The following is a 27564-nucleotide window of genomic DNA, read 5'->3' as shown; positions in this document are numbered from 1 at the left end:
TTGACTATACCATCAATTCCATAAAATCTCAATTTATTCAGGAAACTGTTGGGACACACACTGTGAAATGCCTTAGAATTTTGGAAAGTGATATCAGTGGCAAAATAGGTAATTAGTTATAGATCTCTCTCCCATCATGTTTCTTATACAGGGGTTTAGCAATGGCATATTTCAATCTCTGTGGATAATGGCCCGAGTTAGTAGTAGTATTAGTAGCTTTATTCATCCACAGATCTCTTTTTACAAGAATATAGGACATGTCAAAGTATTTACAAGTTTATATCTAAAAACAAAGATGATGAGACTTACGAAACAAAAGCGCTGGCAGGTCGATAGACACACAAACAAACACCAACATACATACAAAATTCAAGCTTTCGCAACAAACGGTTGCTTCATCAGGAAAGAAGGAAAGAGAGAGAAAGACGAAAGGATGTGGGTTTTAAGGGAGAGGGTAAGGAGTCATTCCAATCCCGGGAGTGGAAAGACTGACCTTAGGGGGAAAAAAGGACAGGTATACACTCGCACACACATACATATCCATCCGCACATACACAGACACAAGCAGACATTTGTAAAGGCCAAGAGTTTGGGCAGAGATGTCAGTCAAGGCGGAAGTAAAGAGGCAAAGATGTTGTTGAAAGACAGGTGAGGTATGAGTGGCGGCAACTTGAAATTAGCGGAGGTTGAGGCCTGGCGGATAACGAGAAGAGAGGATATACTGAAGGGCAAGTTTAGATCAATTTAAAATAATCTAATTCATATACACGTATATTTATAGACTTCTAGTTAGACATAATCATTAGATTTACTCCTGGTATACAATACTTTTTTTGTAAATAAATTATTAAAATAATGTAATGCCACACCGTTCACTCATATCTCACTATCAGTCACTGCACACTTCACTACACACACACACACACACACACACACACACACACACACACACACACACACACACACACACACACACACACACTCTGCTGATCTCTGGGCCATTTTCTGTACTGCAACTTCCCATTTGCTATCCTGAAAAACTGAGTCAGCATCCATCCATAATGAGTGAGAAAGAGGTGTTAGTATTGTGCTATGCATAGCTTGGGATAAGTTTTTCTAGAAAGGAAAAAAAGAAGGAAAAAGCATAAAGTGAAGGTATTATGTGGAATGATGGATGCCTTATTATAATAATAATAATGTATAAAATGTATTGCACAACAGGTTCTTTTTAGCTGCCTTTTTAAGTAAGTGTATTTTTACAATTTCTTTAATCTCTTTTGGTAATTTATTGTACAGTTTTATTCCTTAGTAGAAAATGCTGTTTCGAGTTTTATGCTTATTTTTTTTTTTTTGGTAAATGTAAGTTGAGTCTATCTCTTGTTGTATAGTCATGGACAGAGCTGTTTGTGCAGTAATTACCAATTTTATTTTGATGTGTATAGCTGACTGGTAAATGTATTCACTTGGAGCAATTAAAATACCCAGTGTTTTGAACAGATCTTTACAATGAGCTCGACTAGTAGTGATGCATTACATATTTCAGCAAAGACAGTGCTTATTAAATGGGAACAAAACTTCAGTACTCTGTTGGAAACTGCATAAAATCAAGATGAGCTATTTTTGAAAGGATGTATAATTTTCTTCATTTTAGAAGGAGAAGTGGGTGAGATTTCCATTAGATTGAATTTTAAGTAAAAATAAGTCATTTGTTCAACATCCTCCTTTCATTTTTCTCTTGAACTGTTAGTCCCCATGTTTTCTTCTATATTCAAGACATGATTATTAAACATATCTGCTATCTGTGACAGATCACATATAGCCCTTTCATTTAAATCAATAGTGACGTTATCTTGTTCTGTGCCTTGTTGTCCTGTTTCTCATTTTACCATATAGTCCTTAACTCTATTGTCACAATATTAATTTCTGACATAATGTGCAGGTTCCTTGATTTTTTAAATGACTTTTCTTAGTGATGCAGTACATATTTCAGGACAGACAGTGCTTATTAATCGGGAACAAGACTTTGGCATTCTGTTGGAAACACCATCAAATCAAGACGAGCCATTTTTTAGTGGATATATAATTTTCTTACCCACTAGATTGAATTTTAAGTTGTGGTAAGTCACTTGTTCAACATATTCCTTTGAGTATATTCCTTTCAAGTAGTTTCTGTAGTGTGCTACTAATGCTAGATTTTTACTTGTTCTTGCCAAATGATACATTTCCCTTTTTCTTTTACTAGATACTTTAATGCTCTTAGTGAGCCATGGTTTTTTACATGGCTGCTTATTGCCCTTTGTGATTAGCTTATGCAGAAAACTATTTTCAAATGATGATATTAATTTGTCATGGAGCAGATTACATTTTACATCAGCATCTGGTTCATTATACATTTCATCCCACATCACCTCTTGTAAACTGTTCTTAAAAACGTTTGTCTGGAATTATTAATTACTCTAACGGATTTCCACTAAGAAGTATCTATGCTGCAAATCACTATCTTAATTATCCTAACTAGCTGTTTATCACGATCAGAGAGTGTGTTTGCTACTTGATACACAGTTATTTTCTTGCTTTGGGCTTCATCAAAGGAAATATTATCAATTAGAGTCCTACTGGCTTTATCCACTTGTGTTGGAAAGTTAATTACCGAGATCCAAATAAGGTTTCCAGAGTTTGTTTCCTATCAGAATCCTTTGAAAAATCTACTCTGTAATCAAAACAGGCTATTAACTGCTTGCTGTTGTGTGACAGATAGCATAATAGGGAATCCATATTCATGATAAACAGTTCAAAATTCCCAGTGGGGATCTATATAAAATTACAAGTGAACTATTTTCAATATTAATTCATTAGCACACATTTCTATGAGATACGCTCACTGCAAAATCTACTTGTTTCGATGTTTTTGAACTTGTGATCTGCCTTAATGTATGAAGTCTCCTTTTTCAAAATTCACCTCCTCCAAAACTGTAATTTTTCAGGAAACACAAAAGACTTGTTTTAGGGATATGTGGGTGGAAGCAAATTTTTGTAAACTTCACATGTAATGTATTAATTTCTAAACAGCAATTGATATACCCATGAATCAAAAGAACAATCTGCATACATATATTTAAAAAAGGCAATGAAAAATTTAAAATTTGCTTTCTACATAACATTTTGATGAACAACTTTTTTTTGGTCATTCATTTACAAGAGAAACACAATAAACAAGTATATTACATGTAACTTTTTTAAAAGTATTACTGAAGTAGAATGCAGTAATTACAGTAAGACAAACATTTAAAAATTTTAAGTCAACCGAAGAACATGTTTATAGTCCATTGTCTCACTCAATTCCCCCAACATCTACATTTTCTGTCACATCACTTATATCTGCACTATCAACAGCACAGAACTCTGTGGTTCCATTGGGTATTTCAATGAACTTCTTCAACTTTGCCACATCCTGGCTCTTTTCTTTACTGAAATGGTTCATTGCTTTAGTTTTTTCAGCTGTGTCCATGACTCTGAAGAATTTCTGTCCTTTCTTGAGGATCTCCACTGCAGTTGACTCCCTACAATATATATATCTAATGGAAGTCTCAACCTTGAAATCACAACTTTTCTGTACTGAGTAATTTAGGTTTTGGCAATACAAAAAGGCAATTTGGACTTTAAAATACTGCTAAACTTCTGTTTGAGATCATATACATTGCAGTCATCTTCCATTGCTTTGACATCACCACTGTTACTCAGGATGTTATGATACTTCTTAGATGATGTCATTTCTTCTTTCTTTCTGTATTTTTTCCCACATTCCCGAATGCCTGATCAGGAGGTATATAGCTGTGCCCCTGTATTGGAAAGTGAAAATTGACTTTTCCAAGAATCTTGTGTGTGTGTGTTGTCTATGTTTGACAATGGCCTTGTTGGCCAAAACGTATTTTGTGACATTCTTTTTGTTGTCACTATCTGCAACTCTCTGCTACATGATGAGTAGTGACCATTCTTCTTTTCATAACATTGTTACATACCACATCCTTGTCGCCTTTTTTGCAACTGACAGTAAATGGACAGAAAGCAAGTATTATGAGGCCTACTGCTACTTCTGCAAATGTTACCAACCTGCACAATGAAAATGGTTTTATAGAAATCGAAAGGCTATTCAACCTAGAAAAATTAGCTTCAGAAAACAAGTTTTGGTAGAGCAGTCTTGTGGCAGAAACTGAGTTTTGGGGGCACTCGATAGCTCCTAACCACGGAAGTAACTGGGTTTTGAAAAAACTGTTTTCTGAAAAAGGAAGGTGGCTATCTCTCATATCACAATCCACAAAATACTCATTTTGTTCATTTTTGTAGAAAGTGAGTTTTGAGAAAACAGCACTCATATGTAAAAGTCCTCTTTTTCCCTTGTTAACAAGCATGGTTTGAAAAGTTCTTAGAACGGAATAGGAAAAAAGCACTTACATCACTGAAACTATTCTTTATTTTTCAATGTTGTCTCGTTGTTCATTAATGCACTTGGTCCAATGGTGTTTCAGTGCCTTGATCCCATCTCAAAAATGAGTTTCCCCCAGGCTTGCAAAATAGTTGTTAACTCCAGCTGTCAATTCTTCGTTTGAAGTGAATCTTTGTCCACCAAGAAAAATTTTCAATTTTGGGAAGAGATGGAAGTCTGACAGAGCCATATCAGGTGAATAAGGCAGGTGTTACCTTAGTTCGTGTAATTTTGCCATGGCAATGGCACTTGTGTGTGGGCACGCAATGCCCTGATAGAAGATGGCTTTCTTTCTTGCTAAACCTGGCCTTTTTTTCGTGTACCTTTTGTTGCAATTTATCCAGGAGGTTAGCGTAGTATTCTCCAGTACTTGTTTGCCCAATGGGAAGATAATCTACAGACAGAATCCCCTTCGCATCCCAGAACACTGATGCCATAACCTTTCCCACTGAAGGAATTGTCTTTGCTTTCTTTGGTGGCAGAGAATCAGCATGTTTCCACTGCTTTGACTGTTTTTTGTCTCTGGGATATAGTAGTGCACCCAAGTTTCATCTGCGGTCACATACCGGCACAAAAAATCTTGTTCGTTTCTCCTAAAATGGGACAAACATTGTTCCGATATGTCCGTCTCATGCGTTTTTCATCCAGCGTCAAGAGTTTTGGTATCCATCTTGCAGATATTTTTTTCATTTCTAATTCTTCAGTTAAAATGTGGTATACCCCTTCAGTTGACATCTGGAAAGGAATTTCATGCACTTTCAATTGGCGATCCTCCATGACCATTTTGTGCACTTTTGCAATGATTTCTGGAGTAGCGACACATCTTCACTGACCACTGTACAGATCATCATCTAAGCTCTCCCAACCAAATTTAAATTCATTTGTACACTTGGAAACAGTTGAATATGAAGGAGCAGAGTCCCCTACTGCATTCTGGAAATCGGCATGAATGTCCTTTGCTTTCATACCTTTCTTTACGAAGTACTTAATCACTGCTCGAATCTTGATTTTTTCCATCTTCGCAAATCACTATGTGGGAACAACAACAGAGCCACGTCACCGCCACAGCTCTTTTCAAAGAGCACTGATGTGGCAAGGCAACAGTCCAATGAATATTACGTGAATAACTTGTTGCACTAGCACTGACCTCTCGTGGTGATTCTGAGAACTTTTCAACCCCCCCCCCCCCCCCCCCCCCTCCCTCGTCATAGTTCTACATGCTAGAGTATAATCTTTCATATTTAGCTTCTCCATCCCTGCCATTGCGTGGTTCCACAGGTCATCTATCTTTTCAGAACTCTCTAAACTTTCCAAACAGACAATAAGCTTTACTTATATTATAACTCAATCCTCTAATATTCTGATGAAATAAGATAGCCTTACTTTTCTGTACATTCTTAAGCATTTTGTGAGGCTCTTCTGTTGTTGTAGCTTATTTTACAACAGGGTGCCTATAACCTGACTTTACCCTAAAAAAGGTATCCCTGTGACTCCAGTAACCATGGGATCACCCATCCCCATGTGTTTTCTGCAAGAAGTTCGGCGAACCTATCTTTCTTCTCTTATTCAGGTGTTGGCAGTGTTTAGTATGTCCCCATCTCCCAACTGTAGCAACAAGCACTGCTCTCATATGAGAGTCAGTCAGTAGCAGCCCACTCAACTCTGTGTTCATGAAGATCACAGCAGTGTTTATCCAAGGCTGGCCCTGCCACTGCAGGAGCTCTACAACGCTCACCCTTGTCTGTGAAGCTGCTGCTCCTACTCCATACAGGTCACATTCAATGATGTGATTTCCGAAGATAATCGCGTGATCCCCTTTATCAAAATCCTTTCCTGGGCTAAGGCTAGTACTTGGCTTCACAATACTTGGAACCTGGTACTCCATTTGTAATTTGTCCTGTACGCTCAAACCTAGTTGAAAAAGTTAAGAGCTTTCACACAATACTTGTTACCTTCCTCCTGTTCCCACGAGCTTTGTCTGCCTTCAACCTATGTATTTCTAGTCTGTGGTAATTTTAATGTAAATTTCTTGAAGAAATCTGATAGTAAAACTAATCTGTAGGTCTTGTTAGTTGCTTATAATTTAGTACTAGTCACAAATTACCCAATCCCAGGTAAAGAAGTTAGAACTACCCTTAAAGATAACATACGCCATACAACAAGCGAAAGTTAAAGAAATGCATGAATATCCTGTAGTGAATGGATTGCCAGAAAATGATGCGAAGTGTAGTGCTGCTTGCAGGGATGCAGTGGGGACAGATCAGGACTGCTAGGTCAGGAGGTTTGGGGGAGGGAAGCAGAAAATGCGAGGAGTAGAGGACAGGAAAAGAAGACTGTGGGGGGTGCTGGGGGAAAAGGAGACTGTGGGGGTGCTGGGGGAAAAGGAGACTGTGTAGTGCTGGAGTGGGTGAAAGAAGGGGACAGATGGGTGAAAAACGGGTACTATCGTAGGTTGAGGCTAGGGGGGTTAAGGAAATGTAGGATATATGCACAATTCAGAAAAGCTTATGTTGGTAAGAAGGACTTTGATGACGCAGGCTGTGAATCATTGAAGGGAAGCATGTTGTTATGGGCAGCATGTTCAGCAACTGGGTGGCCATTCATGTGGACTGTCAGCTTTCCTCCACTTTGGCAGTTGTCAACCATTCAATACAAAGAAGTCCTTTCCACACATCCTAGCCATCCTTGGCCATCACATCTGTAGTTACAAGCAGCCCCTCTGCAAAGATACCAAGGGTCTCAATGAGACAGAATGAAATTACCCACTCAGCCTTGTACAGAAACAGGCCTCCCATGCCTTCTCTCTGCAGCCCCCTACCACTTCCCAAATACTCACCATTCAGCCATGAAGGAGCACTACCCTTGTGACACAGTATCACCCAGCACTGGAGCAACTGAATCACATTCTCCAACAGGGATTTGACTAACTCCCATTGTGCTTTGAAATAAGGAATATCACCCACTATCCTCCCCACTCCTCCTGCAGCGGTACTCCACCGTCCACCAAATCTACGCAATATCCTTATCCGTCCTTCCTCAACCCTTGCTCCCAACTCCTTGTCTCATGGCTTAGATACCTGAAATACACCTAAATGCAAGACCTGTCCCACACATTCTCCAATCATCACCTATTTCAGTCTGGTCACAGGCATCTCTTATCCCATCAAAGACAGGACCACCTACGAATGGAGTCATGTGATCCACATACTGAGCTGCAACCACTGTGCTGCTTTCTATGTGGGCATGACAACCAACAAGCAGCCTGTCCGCATGAATGGCCACCGACAAACTGTGGCCCTGAGACAGCTGGACCACTCAATTGCTGAACATGCTACCTAACACAACATGCTTCACATCCTACCAACACCACCTTTTCTGAAAAGCACAGCAGGAAACTCTCCCTGAAATATATCCTAGATCCTGTAACTTGCCTGACCTCAACCTTCCTAGTCCCTATCCTTCACTTACATATCCCCTTCCCTGCTCCCACTGCAGTACTAAGCAGCCTTCTATTTGACCAATGGGCCCACTAGTCATTTTTCCTCTTCCTCTCCTTTCCTGCTCTTCTTCTCCCCCCCCCCCCCCCCCCCCAAAATATCCTGACTGCACCCTGCATCCACCATATCCTTGCACGCATGCTCCCACAAGCACCACTATACCTCCCCCACCCTTACTCAGCTATTCCTACCCCTCCCTCCCCCCACCACCCTTAGATTACTTTTCCATTCTGTTGCAATTGCTCTATGCAGTCTGGCCCCTGCACCCAGAGTCAGTGGTCATATGTGTGCGATTGTATTTGTGTCGATGTGTATGTTTTACTACTTCATATGAAGGCCTTGTGAGCAAAAACTCAAGATGTATCTCAGCATTTTTGTTGTGCCTGATTGTAATTCAGAGTCTCCTCTATATGGTGTGTAGCAATCTACTCTTTCTGTATTATTGTCATTATTCTATCCCACATTTTAAAGATCCAAAACTGCTTTTATTCTATTGTAACGTACACTATATGATCCAAATTACACCCCTATGTAATGTGGAATTGACCACCATGTATCACAAAAGGTGGAACTGCCAATATAAAAGGAGGCAGGGAGTATTGAGTTGTCAGTAGGGAAGCTGCAACAACAGTATGGTCTGGTCAGCATAACTCACTGACATCAAACATGGACTAGCCATTGCATGCCACCTGAGTAACAAATCCATAAGGAACATATCAGACCTCCTAAAGCTTAACAGTGTGATTATGAAGTGGATAAGTGAAGGAACAAACAGCTAGCTAAACCAACATCAGTCAGACCTCGTTTACTGTCAGACAGGGACCATCTAGCATTGTGGAGAGTAGGTGTAGAATACCGTAGGAAATCAGCTGAAAGAGTTGCTCATGAGTTCCAACGTGCTACCTGCAATCCATCTAGCACAATGACTGAACATAACGAGTTAAAAAGAAAAGGCTACGATGGTTGAGCAGCATCTCAGAAGCCACACATTTCTGTAGTCAATGCTTAGCAACACTTAGACTGCTGGACAGCGGACGATAGAAAACAAGTGATGACTCATGCTAAACCCTGTGACAATCTGGTGGAAGGGTCTGGTTTTGACGAATGCCTGGGAAACATTACCTGCCACCATGTATAGTGCCAAAAGTGAAGTATGGGGGAGGTGGTGTAATGATATGGGGGTGTTTTTTGTGGATTGGGTGTGGACTCCTTATTGAGCTCAAGAAAATGCTGAATTCAGAAGGATATGAACACATTTTGCAGCACTATGCATTGCATACAGTAGTGGAAGCAGCATCTGGGTGGCAATGGTTTGTCGACAATAACATCCCTGAAAAGGCCTGGCTTGCCCAGAATCCTAAGCTGAACTCAATGGAACACCTGGGGGTGAGATAGAACATGAAACTTCAATCCATACCTCAGTATCTAACATCATTACCTTTTCTCGTTTTGGCTCCTGAGGAAGAACGGGCTGCCATTCCTCCACAGCCATTCAGACACCTCACTTAAAATGTTCCCAGCAGAGTTCAAGTCACCATAAGGGTGAAGGATGGACACACCCCACAAATAGGTGTCTGGATATTTCTAATCCGATGGTGTATTAAGTAAAGCTGTAAAACATTCTGGAAGTATGCACATCAAGTCTGAGATTGACAGATCAGACAATAACATAAAATCAATATTGAATATTGTTTAAAGAGAGAAAGGGAAAGAAGCCACAGAAAATGACACTTTCAGGTAAAGAGAACGGGAGCATTGCAGAAGATAGTTCATTTGTAGCAAATATTTACAGTAATTAATTTTTAAAAACAGCAGAGAAAATTGGCACGAATAGTTGCAAACAGAAAGCAAAACAGAGCACCAAAGAGGTGATACAGAGAACATTTAGTGAAATAAAAATTAATATAAGGTTATAATAGAGGGAAACATTCCACGTAGGAAAAATATATCTAAAAACAAAGATGATGTGACTTACCAAATGAAAGTGCTGGCAGGTCGACAGACACACAAACGAACACAAACATACACACAAAATTCAAGCTTTCGCAACAAACTGTTGCCTCATCAGGAAAGAGGGAAGGAGAGGGAAAGACAAAAGGATGTGGGTTTTAAGGGAGAGGGTAAAGAGTCATTCCAATCCTGGGAGCGGAAAGACTTACCTTAGGGGGAAAAAAGGACGGGTATACACTCGCACACACACACATATCCATCCACACATGTGGATCATTAATATAACACGGATAATTAACTCCAAGGTTCTCGCCCACTTGTGTAGTAATGGAATATTTAACTGATCACAGTTTTGATTTCAATAGTGCCACCCTACTAAGGCAGCTATTCATACATTTGGTGATCACATGAAAAAATCTTGAAATGAGAAAATGTAACCAGTCATCATTTCACTTGACCTATTGAAGGCATTTGATTGTATCAATCATAATATTTTACAAGTACAAGCCTGGTTTAATTCTTATTTAAGAAGAAGAATGCAGAAATTTACTGTGGACTGTTCTAGTAATACAGAGGGATGCCACATTATCTGCCTGGGGAAAAATTACAATTGGAATTCCACAGGGTTCAATCATTGGCTAAGTATTGTTTTGCTTTATGTTAAGAATCTACCATTTCATTTGAATCAAGAAGCACAATTAGTCTTGTTTGGAGAATAAACAAGTACTGTTGTGAAGTATCATTGCACATAAGAAAGTAATTAGAATTACGCGTGGGGTTCATACATGTACACCATGCAGGCAGGTCTTCAAGCAATAGTAGCAATAGTAACTACAGTTGCGTATTACATTTATTCACTTATGAAATTTGTCATCAACACTTCATCTGAGTTTGAGACTAACAGAAATATTTAACCCTTTCAGACCCTCTGGCTACAATTGTGTACATTAACTTTTACTGTGTCTTAGCTGCAACAGAAGTATTTTTCCCGAATACAAATCTGAGGTGCACATTTGTGAATGTTCAGCCTTTTCACCAAGGGAGGTGGCGCATTGGTTAGCACACTGGACTCACATTCAGGAGAACGTTGGTTCAAACCCGCATCCGGCCATCCTGCTTTAGGTTTCCTGAGATTTACCTAAATCACTTCACGGAAATTCTGGGATGGTTCCTTTAAAACAACAAGGCCGATTTCCTTCTCCATCCTTCCCTAATCCACTGGGACCGATGACCTCATTGTTTGGTACCCTCCCGCAAATCAACCAACCAATTAACCTTTTCATCATGAGCAAGTGCTGCTAACTGTTGGACATCACTATAAAAATATCAGCAAGTCAATTTAGTAGTTCACAGCAGCTCATGACCACCGGAATATACGGATATACCTGGGTTTGCTATACTCCATAATATAATCGAATACTGCTATTTTGCATGGTAATTATTGACTAATAATTTTACTATTATTATGTTGTTGTTGTTGTCTTCAGTCCTGAGACTGGTTTGATGCAGCTCTCCATGCTACTCTATCCTATGCAAACTTCTTCATCTCCCAGCACTTACTGCAACGTACATCCTTCTGAATCTGCTTAGTGTAGTCATCTCTTGGTCTCCCTCTACGATTTTTACCCTCCACGCTCCCCTCCAATGCTAAATTGGAGTGAAAGGCTATTTACAATTTGTACAGAAACCAGATGACAGTTGTAAGAGTTGAGGGGCATGAAAGGGAAGCAGTGGTTGGGAAGGGAGTGAGACAGGGTTGTAGCCGGTCTCCGATGTTATTCAATCTGTATATTGAGCAAGCAGTAAAGGAAACAAAAGAAAAATTTGGAGTAGGTATTAAAATCCATGGAGAAGAAATAAAAATGTTGAGATTCACCGATGACATTGTAATTCTGTCAGGGACAGCAAAGGACTTGTAAGAGCAGTTGAATGGAATGGATAGTGTCTTGAAAGGAGGATATAAGATGAACATCAACAAAAGCAAAACGAGGATAATGGAATGTAGTCGAATTAAGTTGGGTGATGCTGAAGGAATTAGATTAGGAAATGAGACTCTTACAGTAGTAAAGGAGTTTTGCTATTTGGGGAGCCAAATAACTGATGATGGTTGAAGTAGAGAAGATATAAAATGTAGACTGGCAATGGCAAGGAAAGCGTTTCTGAAGAAGAGAAATTTGTTAACATCGAGTATAGATTTAAGTGTCAGGAAGTCATTTTTGAAAGTATTTGTATGGAGTGTAGCCATGTATGGAAGTGAAACATGTACGATAAATAGTTTGGACAAGAAGAGAATAGAAACTACTATTATTATAGTAGAGAATATTTCGTAATTAGTTATTTTAGTTCATAAAATACATCCTAGTGTACAAAGCATGTTTTGGAAACGGCTACATATTTTTGTATAAATCATGTATCTAAACTTATTTAAAAAATCACCTAAGAGCATTACCATATAAAGAAATATTTTCCATGCACCATAAAATAATCAGGTCTGAAAGGGTCAAAAGGACAACACTAGAAGAAAAAAGTCTGTGCTACCATTTAATGAATATAATTTTGGCACAGAAAGGGGTGAAAGATGCAACCATAAAACTCTTTGACAATCTAACTGCCGAAATAAAATGGCTCACAGATACCAGAAGTGTTTTAAAATGTAGATTAACTCTTTGAAGTCAAACTCTAACTTTTAATATAAACTGTTGTTAATGTTGCCAGTATATAGCATCTCATAGTAGCCTCTGTGTAGTCATGTAAATGCTTTGTTTGAAGAATCAGTTGAAAACAGTGGCTGTGGAGAACAAGAGAAGCAGTGGGTTTTCAAAGTAGTTATTGTTCCCTTAATCATATATAATGTAATTTAGAAGTAGTTCTCATAATTAATTCTGCATAAGTAGATCAGCACTAATCAATGATTTGCTACCAGCATACTTTACAACGGTAGCCCGCAGCAGCTACTTCTGCATGTCAATGTATAACTTGACATATTCAACATCCCTACAGTATCTCCTCCATTACTGGATTTACAGAAAACAATGTGCACATGAATAATACCTATTTCTCAACAAGTTCCACAGCTTTTTCATTGACTTCTTAGAGTAACTCAAGCAGATACAGAGAATTTATTTTTCAGTTTCTGTTATAACTCAAGAATGTCTTTTGACAAACTCTAAAAATTGGTGAAGTCAATGTTTCAGAACATAAGAACATGAGGCACTATAAATGTGGTAGAGAGTATGCAAAACATAAATTCCTTAATACAAAAGGAGAGGGGGGGGGGGAGGGAGGGAGGGAGAGGGAGAGGGAGAGGGGGGGGGGGGAGGGAGGGAGAGAGACTAGAACTGTTGGTGCAAATTTATAAATGTTTACATATGCTGTACCTAAAACCAATGGAACCGATGCTACAAACTGACCAGCAGTAATCTGTTTTCAGAAAATGATGAAAACTGATCAAGCACAGAACTGAGCCCCCCTGGTGTTGACATGCATTGCATATTGAAATAAAAATCATGACTAGTGACTGCAGATAGTTTGTTTCCTTTTTTACAAAAGCGCAATAACTGTACTTCTGTTTCTAGTAATTACGTTTGATAATTTTTTTCCTACAAATTGGAATCAACAAATTGACTGACACAGTATGATTTCTTGATTTCTACACAATTAGCACAATAACAACAACTTGTTTCTCCTCCCCCCATTTTGGAAATAGTCCCCAAGATTGTAGCTAATACATTTCCGCGTTATGTTCTTCCTTCCCAGAGTGCTAATCCTGCAAGGTATGCATGATAATTCCTGCGAAGTTTGGAAAATATGAAAGATGTTCCAGAAATGAGGCTTGGGGGCGATGTCTTGAGTCTCACTTGTATCGCTCAGTCAGGAAGATCACCGGCAATGAAAGGGAAGGCTATGTGTTCAAGATCTAATCCTCCAATGCACAGTTTTAATGCGTCAGCAAGCTTCAAAACAGCACACACTCCACATCAGAGTGAAAGATTCATTCTGGATAATTGCAGCTTGATGAACACTTTTTTGTCAGTACATAAATGAACACTTTTGTGTCAGTACATAAATCCCATACCGCAATTAAAGAAATAAACTTTTCATTAAAAGTAATTTATGTTATGCGTAACCCCACCTCCTTCCCCCAAACATCAGTCATGTTTTTCACATATTGTGGGACTGCCGTGGCTCTCACACATCATAAGAACAGTATAGAAAGAAAAAAGAACACCTTAAGACTGAAAAAAGGAATCACTGTGCCAATTTTTAAGAATGGTTGCAGGAAACTATGTGGAAGAGAGACACTATGAATATGATAGGGATTTAGTAATGGCGTTCCAGAATACTGAGATGGCATATGATAGCATAACAAAAAGTAGGATCTTGGAAACCCTTCAGCGAAAGGACACTGGACTCGCATTCGGGAGGACGGTGGTTCAATCCCGCGTCCGGCCATCCTGATTTAGGTTTTCTGTGATTTTCCTTAATCGCTCCAGGCAAATGCCGGGATGGTTCCTTTGAAAGGGCACCGCCGAATTCCTTCCCTGTCCTTCCCTAATACGATGAGGCCGATGACCTCGTAGTATGGTCTCTTCCTCCAAAACAACCAACCAACCAGAAAAAGGAACTGGATGGCTGACTATGAGAATAATAAAAGAGATGTATTAAAGAAGTGAGAGTTGTGTAAAAGTACGGGGAGAGGAGACAGACTAGGTTGAACAGAAAAATGAGCTGAAGCCAGGTGCACTATCCACTCTCTTTTCGGCACCATTAAGGATGAGATAATGACAAGAGTGACAATGCAAATAGGTGATGAAAATATGAAAGCAATGGTGATTACAATCGATTTAATGATGTGGGGAAATGGAGAAGAAGAGGTACAACAAAGGCTAAATGTATTGGAGGAAGTGGTGGGAAAGTATGGACAGAAATTTTATGCAAAGTAGTGTGCATAGATGGTGGCAACAAGCAATAGTAGGAGAGCAACAATGGACATAAGTATTAGATCACAAGTGCTACAGGAGGTGGAAAGTCTCAAGTACCTTGGTAGTATAATACATGACAGCAGGAGGAATGATAATGAGATCAGTGGAAGGGGAAGGTGAGGCCATGGTTTCCTGCAGACTGTAAGAAGCCTGGTCTTTAGTAAGGATTTACGATCATAAAGCAAATGACAAACAATGGAAAATCCAGGATGGAATGTAACAATACCAGAGAAGAAAAGTTGCTACTCACCATATAGCAGAGATGTTGCCACTCACCATACAGCGGATTAAAGAAGTGAGAGTTGTGTAAGAGTACAGGGAGAGGAGACAAACTAGGTTGAACAGAAAAATGAGCAAGTTGCATTTGCGTGAATGTGTGTCTACTGCTGACAAAGGCCTTAATGGCCGAAAGCTCTTATTGTGTGAATCTTTTCATTGTGCCTATCCCAACTCAGCAAGATACAACAGAAAAGACAATATTAAGGAAATATGAACATTTTAATAGAATGAAAGCTGACAGCACACTGAGAGACACTCATGAAATCACAAAAGACAAGAGACTTAGAGGAAGACCGAGATGCAGAAGTAGAGGACAATATGGAGATGTTTATGTTCAGGGCAGGCCCAGCCAGGAGCTGGAAACTGTAGATGGTGATGATCATAATATGGCAAGCATTTTTCACACTATACTTTAGAATCTCTTTGTTGTTGTTGTTGTTGTTGTTGTTATTGTGGTCATCAGTCCTGACACTGGTTTGATGCAGCTCTCCATGCTACTCTATCCCGTGCAAACTTCTTCATCTCCCAGCACCTACCGCAACCTACATCCTTCCGAATCTGCTTAGTGCATTCATCTCTTGGTCTCCCTCTACGATTTTTACCCTCCACACTGCCCCCCCCAATACTAAATTGGTGATCCCCTGATGCCTCAGAACATGTCCTACCAACCTATACCTTCTTCTAGTCAAATTGTGCCACAAACTTCTCTTCTCCCCAATCCTATTCAATACTTCCTTATTAGTTATGTGATCTACCCATCTTATCTTTAGCATTCTTCTGTAGCACCACATTTCAAAAGCTTCTACTCTCTTCTTGTCCACACTAGTTATCGTCCATCTTTCACTTCCATACATGGCTACACTCCATACAAATACTTTCAAAAATGACTTCCTGACACTTAAATCTACACTCGATGTTAACAAATTTCTCTTCTTCAGAAACGCTTTCCTTGCCATTGCCAGTCTACATTTTATATCCTCTCTACTTCGACCATCATCAGTTATTTGGCTCCCCAATTAGCAAAACTCCTTTACTACTGTAAGAGTCTCATTTCCTAATCTAATTCCTTCAGCATCACCCGACTTAATTCGACTACATTCCATTATCCTCGTTTTGCTTTTGTTGATGTTCATCTTATATCCTCCTTTCAAGACACTATCCATTCCGTTCAACTGCTCTTCCAAGTCCTTTGCTGTCTCTGACAGAATTACAATGTCATTGGCGAACCTCAATGTTTTTATTTCTTCTCCATGGACTTTAATACCTACTCCGAATTTTTCTTTTGTTTCCTTTACTGCTTGCTCAATATACAGATTGAATAACATCGGGGAGAGGCTACAACCCTGTCTCACTCCCTTCCCAACTGCTGCTTCCCTTTCATGCCCCTCAACTCTTACAACTGCCATCTGGTTTCTGTACAAATTGTAAATAGCCTTTCGCTCCCTGTATTTTACCCCTGCCACCTTCAGAATTTGAAAGAGAGTATTCCAGTCAACATTGTCAAAAACTTTCTCTAAGTCTACAAATGCTAGAAACGTAGGTTTGCCCTTCCTTAATCTAGCTTCTAAGATAAGTCGTAGGGTCAGTATTGCCACACATGTTCCAACATTTCTACGGAATCCAAACTGATCTTCCCCGAGGTCAGCTTCTACTAGTTTTTCCATTCATCTGTAAAGAATTCGCGTTAGTATTTTGCAGCTGTGACTTATTAAACTGATTGTTCGGTAATTTTCACATCTGTCAACACCTGCTTTCTTTGGGATTGGAATTATTATATTCTTCTTGAAGTCTGAGGGTATTTCGCCTGTTTCATACATCTTGCTCACCAGATGGTAGAGTTTTGTCAGGACTGGCTCTCCCAAGACCGTTAGTAGTTCTAATGGAATGTTGTCTATTCCGGGGGCCTTGGTTCGACTCAGGTCTTTCAGTGCTCTGTCAAACTCTTCATGCAATATCATATCTCCCATTTCATCTTCATCTACATCCTCTTCCATTTCCATAATATTGTCCTCAGGTACATCACCCTTGTATAGACCCTCTATATACTCCTTCCACCTTTCTGCTTTCCCTTCTTTGCTTAGAGCTGGGTTTCCATCTGAGCTCTTGATGTTCTTGCAAGTGGTTCTCTTATCTCTAAAGGTCTCTTTAATTTTCCTCTAGGCAGTATCTATCTTACCCCTAGTGATACTCGCTTCTACATCCTTACATTTGTCCTCTAGCCATCCCTGCTTAGCAATTTTGCACTTCCTGTCGATCTCATTTTTGAGACGTTTGTATTCCTTTTTGCCTGCTTCATTTACTGCATTTTTATATTTTCACCTTTCATCAATTAAATTCAATATATCTTCTGTTATCCAAGGATTTCTACTAGCCCTCGTCTTTTTACCTACTTGATCCTCTGCTGCCTTCACTACTTCATCCCTCAGAGCTACCCATTCTTCTTCTACTGTATTTCTTTCCCCCATCCCTGTCAATTTTTCCCTTATGCTCTCCCTGAAACTCTGTACAACCTCTGGTTTAGTCAGTTTATCCAAGTCCCATCTCCTTAAATTCCAACCTTTTTGCAGTTTCTTCTGTTTTAATCTACAGATCATAACCAATAGATTGTGGTCAGAGTCCACATCTGCCCGTGGAAATGTCTTACAATTTAAAACCTGGTCCCTAAATCTCTGTCTTACCATTATATAATCTATCTGATACCTTTTAGTATCTCCGTGGTTCTTCCATGTATACAACTGTCTTTCATGATTCTTGAACCAAGTGTTAGCTATGATTAACTTATGCTCTGTCCAAAATTCTACCAGACGGCTTCCTGTTTCATTTCTTAGCCCCAATCCATATTCACCTACTACATTTCCTTCTCTCCCTTTTCCTACTACCGAGTTCCAGTCACCCATGACTATTAAATTTTTGTCACCCTTCACTATCTGAATAATTTCTTTTATTTCATCATACATTTCTTCAATTTCTTCATCATCTGCAGAGCTAGTTGGCATATAAACTTGTACTACTGCAGTAGGCGTGGGCTTCGTATCTATCTTGGCCACAATAATGGTTCACTATGTTTTTTGTAGTAGCTTACCCGCATTCCTGTTTTCCTATTCATTATTAAACCTACTCCTGCATTACCCCTATTTGATTTTGTGTTTATAACCCTGTAGTCACCTGACCAAAAGTCTTGTTCCTCCTGCCACCAAACTTCACTAACTCCAACTATATCTAGCTTTAACCTATCCATTTCCCTTTTGAAATTTTCTAACCTACCTGCCTGATTAAGGGATCTGACATTCCAAACTCCGATCTGTAGAACGCCAGTTTTCTTCCTCCTAATAACGACGTCCTTCCTGAGTAGTCCCCACCCGGAGATCCGAATGGGGGACTATTTTACCTCCGGAATATTTTACCCAAGAGGACGCCATCATCATTTAACCATACAGTAAAGCTGCATGCCCTCGGAAAAAATTACGGCTGTAGTTTCCCCTTGCTTTCAGCCGTTCGCAGTACCAGCACAGCAAGGCCGTTTTGGTTAGTGTTGCAAGGCCAGATCAGTCAATCATCCAGACTGTTGCCCCTGCAACTACTGAAAAGGCTGCTGCCCCTCTTCAGGAACCACACGTTTGTCTGGCCTCTCAACAGATACCCCTCAGTTGTGGTTGCACCTACAGAACGGCAACCTATATCGCTGAGGCACGCAAGCCTCCCCACCAACGGTAAGGTCCATGGTTCATCTCTTTAACAGTGTTAAATATCCATTAACATTTTTTCACTATATTTATTATAATTATATTTTAGCACTTGAAAACCTCCATCTGAAACACTTTCTTTTACTTTATAAAGGAAACAGATTTTTACCGTACTGGTGAAAACAAGTTCACCACATTCATTGCAATACAATACAATTATATTTCCAGTTCTAACATGTAAGATTTCTGGAGATAGTTGTACTAAATATGTTCTGACAGACTTACCTGTTGTTCTCGTTGAGGAAAAAAGCACTGAGGCACATCTCAATCTTTACATATTCACTATGTAAAATATTCTTCTTTCCACTTAGATCAAAATGTTCCAGAAGTCTGACAGAAAAGTGTGTCACATCATGCACATGAAGTACTTTGAATTTGATTTTACCATTGCTGTGGAACATAAGTAACATGAGAAAATGATGAACAAAGAAAGAAAAGAACTGCTTATAAGTTCTCAAAGTTTACAAAATAGAGTACATACACAGGGAGATTCCCAACAACGTCCTCTTCTGGAATAATCACATGTCTATATAGGCACTGTGATCTGTCCCAACATGCACCAAAAGCTTTTATATTGTAACATAATGGCAAGTCCACTTTTTCTTCATCTTTCTTATTTAGTATAGACTGGAAAAAGGTGTTGGAATTATATGCAGCAAAAATGATAAATTAACACACATATGATCTTACGTGAGGAGAGATTCAGCAACTACCAATTTGATGGCATACTCAACTTTAGGAGGGGAAATGATTAGTATTGCCAATAGACATGTATAAAAGTAAAAGTACACATCACTAGCTTACTTTTGGGGTTATTAATGCCTTCCTCGAGGAGAAGTGGTAGGAGAGGAGAGGGGCGGGGCCCGGGGGCCCTTAGGAGTGGAAATAATTAGTATTGCCAATAGACATGTATAAAAGTAAAAGTACACATCACTAGCTTACTTTTGGGGTTATTAATGCCTTCCTCGAGGAGAAGGGGTAGGAGAGGAGAGGGGCGGGGCCCGGGGGCCCAGGTGGAGGGGAGGGGGAGAGGGGAGGGGAGGGGGAGAGGGAGGGGAGGGGGAGAGGGGGGTGAGGGGGAGAGGGGGGAGGGGAGGGGAGAGGGGAGAGGAGAGGTTCAAAACATGACACTTAGCTTTATGGGCTTTTGATGCCTTTCTCAGGGAGGAGAGGAATATAGATTGGGGAAGGTTACAATATAAGGGTAGGTTACTCAGACCCCAGGATTAGAGACTCACCTGTAGTAAGGACTCACATACTTTGCCTTTCGTATTTATCAACAGCAAATATTTTGCCTACAGGCAGTAAATGTTGGCCAGCAACCCTATCACATAACATAATCGTTTTCTCAATTTAATTTTCCTTTTGTTACAATGTATACAGAGTAAAACTCTCATTTACCATTAAATTTCTCTGTGTTCACCTGCAGGCTCTCTAAGCTGACAAACCATGATAAAATGTTTCTGAAAACTGCAGTGTTATGGTGTACACAACACATACTACTAGAGATATGTTGCACCATCTGAATATTAAGTTTCAAACTGATTTAAAAAAATGAAAAATGTAACACACTCAAGTAATGGCCCAGCACAGTACCGACAAGTGTTATTTGATCCAGTGCAACAGAAGGTTGGGTGGGTGGGCGCGTGTTGGGGGGGGGGTGGGGGGGGGGGGGGGGTTGGAAGTTGCAAGAAATTGGTTTTACTGTAGATATTAAAAGTAGTTGTACTTGTAATCTTGTCATTTACAATGTTCAACATAATAACTGAAAACGAATTTTTTACATTTCTTCTTCTGGCTTACTGAAAACTGAAAAACAAAATTCTGAAGATACTTACTGCGGAAACTGCCTCAAGGTCAGGGGAGACTGTAGCTCCCAGTCGTTTCATTAAATGTACAATTGTTGGCAGCTGTTTAGCATTTTCTTCTCCCATTAAAATATGAACAACACACTCTTGATGCAATGCCTGAAAATACCAAGTGTAGCTAAAACAGTCTTCATTGTACTTAAATATTAACCTCTCTGTGATAACAATAGATAAAATTGCTTCTGCTGTGATACAAGCAGCTACACAGCACAACAGGCAGTATTTAACACTCAATTTGGCTTTAAATTTTATAAAATTACTGTCAAACGAGTTACAAGGTGGATGAAAAGACATATTATATTACAAAACGCTCACGGGCTTAGAGTTAATTAAACTACCTCAGTTCCATGCCGCCCAATGAGAGATTGAATGAGAAGTAATGTTTCTGTCTTGTAACCTCAAGATAGTTTCACAATGAGTACTACCAAAAAAAAAAATTCTAACTAAGATGTCAAAAGTGGTGATGTAATTAGGGTTAGTCATGGAAAGGTTGGTAAGACATGTTGCAACACTCCTTATTAGTCAAAATGGTCTTTATGCAAAACCTTGCAGTCTGTGACACTTCAATGGGTTTAAGGGAGTAACCTGTGGAAAAGACCTAGAGCAGTCAGTGGAAGAAAGTGCCAAACCTCAGTTTAGAAATGATTGGTCTGTGATTCATCAGTTTCTTCCAGTGTACCCGATGACTGAACAATCCACAAGTGTCTTGCCGCTTCCTAGTGTCCAACATGCACAATATTTCGGCCATTAGACATGTTGCCATCATCAGGTGCCCTGACGAACTTACCCCCTGCAGGCACATGTCAACTTACATGCCCTCTCCACTGCAAGCAGTTCTCTATGTGGTCTGCAATTCTCAGAGACTTGTATTTACCACATGGGATCATCAAGAAATTGTTACCACAAGAATCTGTACCACCAAGTCTTTATGGACTCCCTAAGGGCCACAAAAATGGTGTCTTCTTATGCTCCATCGTCAGCAACATTGGATCTCCCACACACTGCTGGCAAAATATCTGAAAGACTTGCCAAGCCATTACGTCATTAAATGTCCACATCACATTCTCAAGTCTGCGGATTTTGTGAAACATCTCAACCACTTCAGGCTAAAAGACTTAGGTATATTGGTCAGCTTTGACACTGTTTTGCTTTTTACCAGAGTTCCTCTATAAGAGTCACTTAAAATCATTGATCATAAATTTGATGGTAAGACCACTGACATTTTCAGTCATGCCCTGACCTCCACATATTTTCTATTTAATGTAGAATACTATGAACAAATGGAGGGAGTTGCAATGGGCAGCCCACACTCACCCCCTGAAATCATCCGAATGGAAACTCACTTGCTTTTTCTGCTATGTGGATGACATGTTTGTCATCTGGCCCCATGGAAGGTACAAACTCCATGACTTCCTCACACATCTTAACTCCATTAATCTCAACATCAAATTCACTACAGGGACTGAGGTGGAAGGAAGATTACCATTCCTTACCATTATGGTCAAGTGAAGAAGGGTCACAGTGTTTATTGGAAGGAAACACAAGCTGGCCTGTACTTGCACAAAGAGGTTACCACTACCCTATGCAGAGGAATGGAGTCTTGAAAACACTAGCACAAATAGGGCACATTATCTCAGATACAGAGTGTCTTCACCATGTACTAGAATACCTCAGAACTGTATTCCGAAAAAACAGTTGCTTAAAGTGACAGATTAGGTGCGCTCTGCACCCCTCCACTACAATGTAAACTATGGAGATGGATGAGGTTGCATAGGAAGAAGCAGCCACTGCCTTTTTATCATACACTGGTGCACTACAGGGAAAGACTGAAAAAACACAAACTAAGAAAATGCCCACTCAATAAAAAACAGGCATTATTGGGGAGCATCAAACATGACCTTAGTTTGTGGCAGGCTAGTGTACATCAAATTCTGTGCCAATGTGGCAAGACACATGTTAGGCAAACAGTGTACACTGTTGGAGATAGATGCCAGGCACACCACCAGCACACTTGAATAACATATCCCAACAAGTCAGTGGTCACAGAGCTGTCTCTTGGCCACCCTTTGTTGGTGAGCATTCATGCAGACAAACTGTGGCTAAGAGACACTCAGCTGCTTAGCATACTGCCCAATACAATGTTGTTCACTTCAATGACTGCTTCATAGCCTGTATTATGTGGTTCCTTCATGACAGCACCAGATTTTCTGAACTGTGCACGTGGGAACTTTCCCTGCAGTAAACGATATGTTCTTTTACCCCACCTATTCCCTTCACTGCTCCCATTCCAGCAATACTCAGCCTTCTAACCCATCAATCCATCAACAGTCTCCTTTTCCCCTACTCTAATTCTCCCCTTTTCTGCTCCCCCCTTCTACCCTCCCGATTGCATCTAGATGCCCTATCCTGCCCACACCATGTCCCTGAATTCTGCTATAAGCAGCACTTTACCATCTCCCATCCCTACCCTGCTATCCCTTACCCTCCCCACCCTAGCCTCCTCCTTACCCTCACCACCCAGACTGCTTCTCCATCATGCTCAGTTGCTTGCCTCAGTGGCCAGACACAGCAGTCATATGTGTGCAAGTTTTGATTGCATGAATGTATGTGTGTTGTCTAGTTTAGAAGTCAGAGATGAGGCTGAAAGCTCACACGTTTAGCTGTCTTTTAGTTGCATCTTTCTGCAGTTCAACATCTCTATATGGTGAACAGCAATTTATCCTTTTCATAATATTGTCATTATTCCATCCTGGATTTTCCATAGTTCGAATTTAAATTAGACACTAAAAATTTTCTCTTTTTCAGAAACGCTTATTGCACTTAGCCAGTCTGCATTTTATATCCTCTCTACTTCAGCGAACTTATTCTGCAGCTTTAATAGCAACCTTTATCTACTACTTTTACTTTCTCACTTCCCAGTCTAGTTCCTTCAGCATCGCCTGATTTCATTCAACTACATTCCATTACTCTCTACATTTGCTGATGTTCCTCTTACAAACTCTTTTCAAGACGCTATCCATTCCATTCAGCAGCTATTCCAAGGCCTTTGCTATATCTGACAAAATTATAGTCATCTGCAAACCTCAACATTTTTATTTCTTCTTCCTGAACTTTAATTTCTTCCCAAAATTTCTTCTTGGTTTCCTTCACTTTTGCTCAATGCACTGTTGTAATTGAGTTTCCAATAGTATGAATAATTACTATGGCACAAAGAACTTTTTTCCAGTTAAAATACTCTTTTGTATTACATTTTTACATTACGTGAATTGTATTGCTTGGATCCTGTGAAGAGTGATCTCAGGAATGTGGAAAGGAATACAGGATGTACATCATTTTTATGTGCAATCAAATAATTTAACTTTATGATAGATTATAGTGCCTTTGATTGTGGCACCATGCACAATCATTAACCCGGCTCCAGGGAGGTAGGGTCCCCTTCCCTATTCCTCCACTGGGGTAATTCCTGTCTGGCGCATCCATGTCGCGGGGGTGGGCATCCCACACTTCAGTAGGCCGGAGTGATAGGATGGCTGAGTTCGGGCAGGGACCCAATCCCGTGGGATATAACACGGAACCCATGCCCAGCGTTACGGGTGAAGACTTTAATGGCAGCGACGATCGAGAAGAAAGACTTCAGAACGGCGTAGCTGGCAGATGAGGCAACCCTCTTTTCTGAGGATTAAATGAGAAGGGAACCACTGCCTTGTGGTGGAGGAGAAACTGCAATGGCTAAGGGAGACAACCCCAACAGAAAATCCTTCCATGCGTTAGACCTAGCAACCCAGTAGGAAAGTCTTCATATATTGCTTTCAAAACACAGACGAGCCTCGGAACGAACCACTCAGGATTTGACTCCACTGCTTCTTCAGGTACAGGTGTGAATGATGGGAGACATGATGATATTCATCAGCACAAGAAGATGAAACCAAATGGACTAAAAACTAACCTAAATATTGGCACCCTTAATATATTAACCCTCAATGGAAAAATAGAAGAAATGACAGATGTACTAACAGAGAGAAAGTTAGATATTTTGGGATTAAGCAAAACGAAGTGGAGGGAAAGGTTGAGAAGAATTTGAGAGGAGGAGGAAAACTGTACTGGAGTGGGAATAGCAGGTTCGGAAGAAGTGGTGTGGCAATAAGAAAGTACAAGGTGGTCAATAAGAAAGTACAAAGCTGTATTGAAAGTGTGAGATATGTTATCAGACAGGATCATAATCTTAAACCTGAGATTCCAAAAAGAAACACTAAAAGTTATTCAGATTTATGCACCTCAAGAGGGATGTAGCGAAGAAGAGAAGATGGACTTTGAAAATGACTTAGAGAAACATATAGAGAGTGCTATATACTGAGGGGAGATTTTAATGCCAGGTAGGCAAAGACGAAAGTGATTTGAGCAAGTGTTGGGATGTTTTGGATATGGAGGCAGAAATGAAGAAGGGGAAAGACTCCTGGATTTGTGCCAGAGGAATGGAATGAAGATAGCAAATAGCTGGCTTATGAAGAGAGAAGTCATGTTATCAGCAGATGCAGTTTGGATGGAAGAACCAAGAGTGTAATGTAGGGAATGGGGAGAGAAAGTAACAAATATGAAGGTAATTCCAAGTGTGAGTGCAGATGGAGACCATAGATTACTGGTGGGACACTGGAAAATGAGTCAGTGTGTGAAAAATAGAAACCAGCAGAAAGTGATGAGGATATGGGATTGGAAACTAAAGGTGAGTGAAAGGGGTGTTGAGAAGTATAGAGAATTGGATACGGGATTGGAAACTAAAGGAGAGTGAAAGAGTTGAGAAGTATAAAGAATTAATCACACAAAAACATCCAACTCTTCGTAAGCCAGCTATTTGCTATCTTCATTCCATTCCTCTGGCACAAATCCAGGAGTCTTTCCCCTTCTTCATTTCTGCCTCCATATCCAAAACATCCCAACACTTGCTCAAATCACTTTCGTCTTTGCCTACCTGGCATTAAAATCTCCCCTCAAGAAGTTAGAAGAAAAAATAGAGCATGAAGAATGGAGTTTATTAAAAGACACTTTAGTCAAAGCACCACAAAAAGTATGTGGAAAAGAGAAAGTAAGACAGACAAGTTGGTGGGATGATACCACAATCCAAGAAGTTAGAAGAAAAAATAGAGCATGAAGAAAGTGGTGGATAACTAAAAACGACAAGGATCATAAAAGATATATAGAGAAAAAGAAGAAGTGCATAGAAATAGTGGAAACAACAAAGAAAAAGGCATGGGAAGAGTTTACAAAAAACTCGCAGAAGAGGTGAAGAGCAATAAGAAAATGTTCTATAAAAAGATGAAAAATAAAAGGAAGGCTTTTGAAGTACCAGTAAAGATGGAAACAGAGGATGGTACTGTGATTGAAGATCCAAGGAATATAAAAGATCTCTGGAAAGAACATTTTAAGAAACTGTTAAATGCTGAGGAGCAGGAACACGAGGAAACAACAAATAATGGAGAAACTGAGAGCAGCTGGGAAGCAGAATTAGGACAAATTATATGGGAAGAAATGGAAATAGCTGTGAAGAAGATGAATGGGGGCAAAGCCCCAGCACCTGATGAAGTATCAGTGGACATGATAAGAGCGCAGGTCCAGTGGGAATGCAGTGGCTGTATAGAGTACTATCAAGTGTGTGGAGAAATAGTACAATACCTGACGATGGGAGAAGAGGAGACATTGTTCCCATCTTCAAAAAAGGCAATAAAAGACTATGTAAAAACTACAGAGGAATAACCCTTATGAGTCACAGAGCCAAGATTTTTGAAAGAATTTTACTAAATCAAATAAGTGAAAAGGTAGAATAGGAGCTGGGTGAAGAACAGCATGGGTTTAGGAAAGGAAGAAGCACAATCGACCTGATATTTTCTATCCGTCAACTGATGGAAAAAAATGGGAGTATAACAAAAGGGTGATAATGGTTTTTATGGACATAGAAAAGGCATATGACTCAGTTAACTCTGTAGACTGACTGTGATACAGCTGATGACAGCAGCAATCTGTTGCGATGGGTTTGGAGAGGGATAGCAGAGTGGGAGTGAGGGAAGATGATGCACTGCCTGTGGGAGTGCACTGGGATGTGGTGGAGATACTGCAGGACTGCTAGATGCTTGATGCTGTGCTACAGAGGGGAGGTGTGAGGGGGTGACTGCACTGGTGGGGTACAAGGCATGTGCAGTGCTGGAGTGGGAGCAGTGAAGGAACAGATACATGGAGGAAAGGGACTAATGAACAGTGAGACCACAGTGGTTACGAAAGCAAAGGATTTGTTGTAGGGGGAGTTCCCACCTATGCAGTCCAGAAAAGCTGGTGTTGGTAGCAAGGGTCCAAAAGGCACAGGATGTGAAGCAGTCATTCAAGTAAAGCACAATGTGGGCAGCACATTCAGCAACTGAGTGGCACTACTGTCTCTTGGCCATCATTTGGCGCTGGCCATTCATGTGGACGTGGACAGACATCTTGTTGGTTGTCATGCACACTGAAAAAGTAGCACAGTGCTTTCAGCTTAGTCTGTGGATTGCAGGACTGGAGCAGTTGATAGTGGGAGGCATATGGGGCAGGTTTTGCATCTAGGTCTCTGCCATGAGGCAATGCTTTGGAAGCAGAGATGGACATGGATACTGGGTAGGTTAGGTGTGTGAAAGAGTACCACTGTGGGAGGGACAGGGACAATAGTGAGGAGGAATTCCTCATTTCAGGTCACAATGGGAGGTAGTCAAAACCCATGCAGGGAATGTAATTCAGTTGCAC

At 40.2% G+C, this 27564-nt stretch overlaps 1 protein-coding gene across 1 annotated transcript in view; it reads right to left on the bottom strand.

Moving 5' to 3' along the window:
- LOC126457495 (putative ATP-dependent RNA helicase TDRD12) overlaps positions 1-27564 on the bottom strand; it is a 449051-nt gene that overhangs the window by 142592 nt on the left and 278895 nt on the right. Inside the window, exons 14-16 of the mRNA XM_050093799.1 lie at positions 20773-20901; positions 19416-19561; positions 19160-19324 (exon numbers count right to left, since the gene is read on the bottom strand). Coding sequence (XP_049949756.1) covers positions 19160-19324; positions 19416-19561; positions 20773-20901 — 440 coding nt within the window. The remainder of the gene's footprint in view (positions 1-19159; positions 19325-19415; positions 19562-20772; positions 20902-27564) is intronic.

Source organism: Schistocerca serialis, chromosome 2 (assembly GCF_023864345.2).
Source record: "Schistocerca serialis cubense isolate TAMUIC-IGC-003099 chromosome 2, iqSchSeri2.2, whole genome shotgun sequence".
Lineage (NCBI taxonomy): Eukaryota > Metazoa > Arthropoda > Insecta > Orthoptera > Acrididae > Schistocerca > Schistocerca serialis.
The sequence above is the reverse complement of the archived record's forward strand: the minus strand, read 5'-3'. Positions and strand labels throughout refer to the sequence as shown.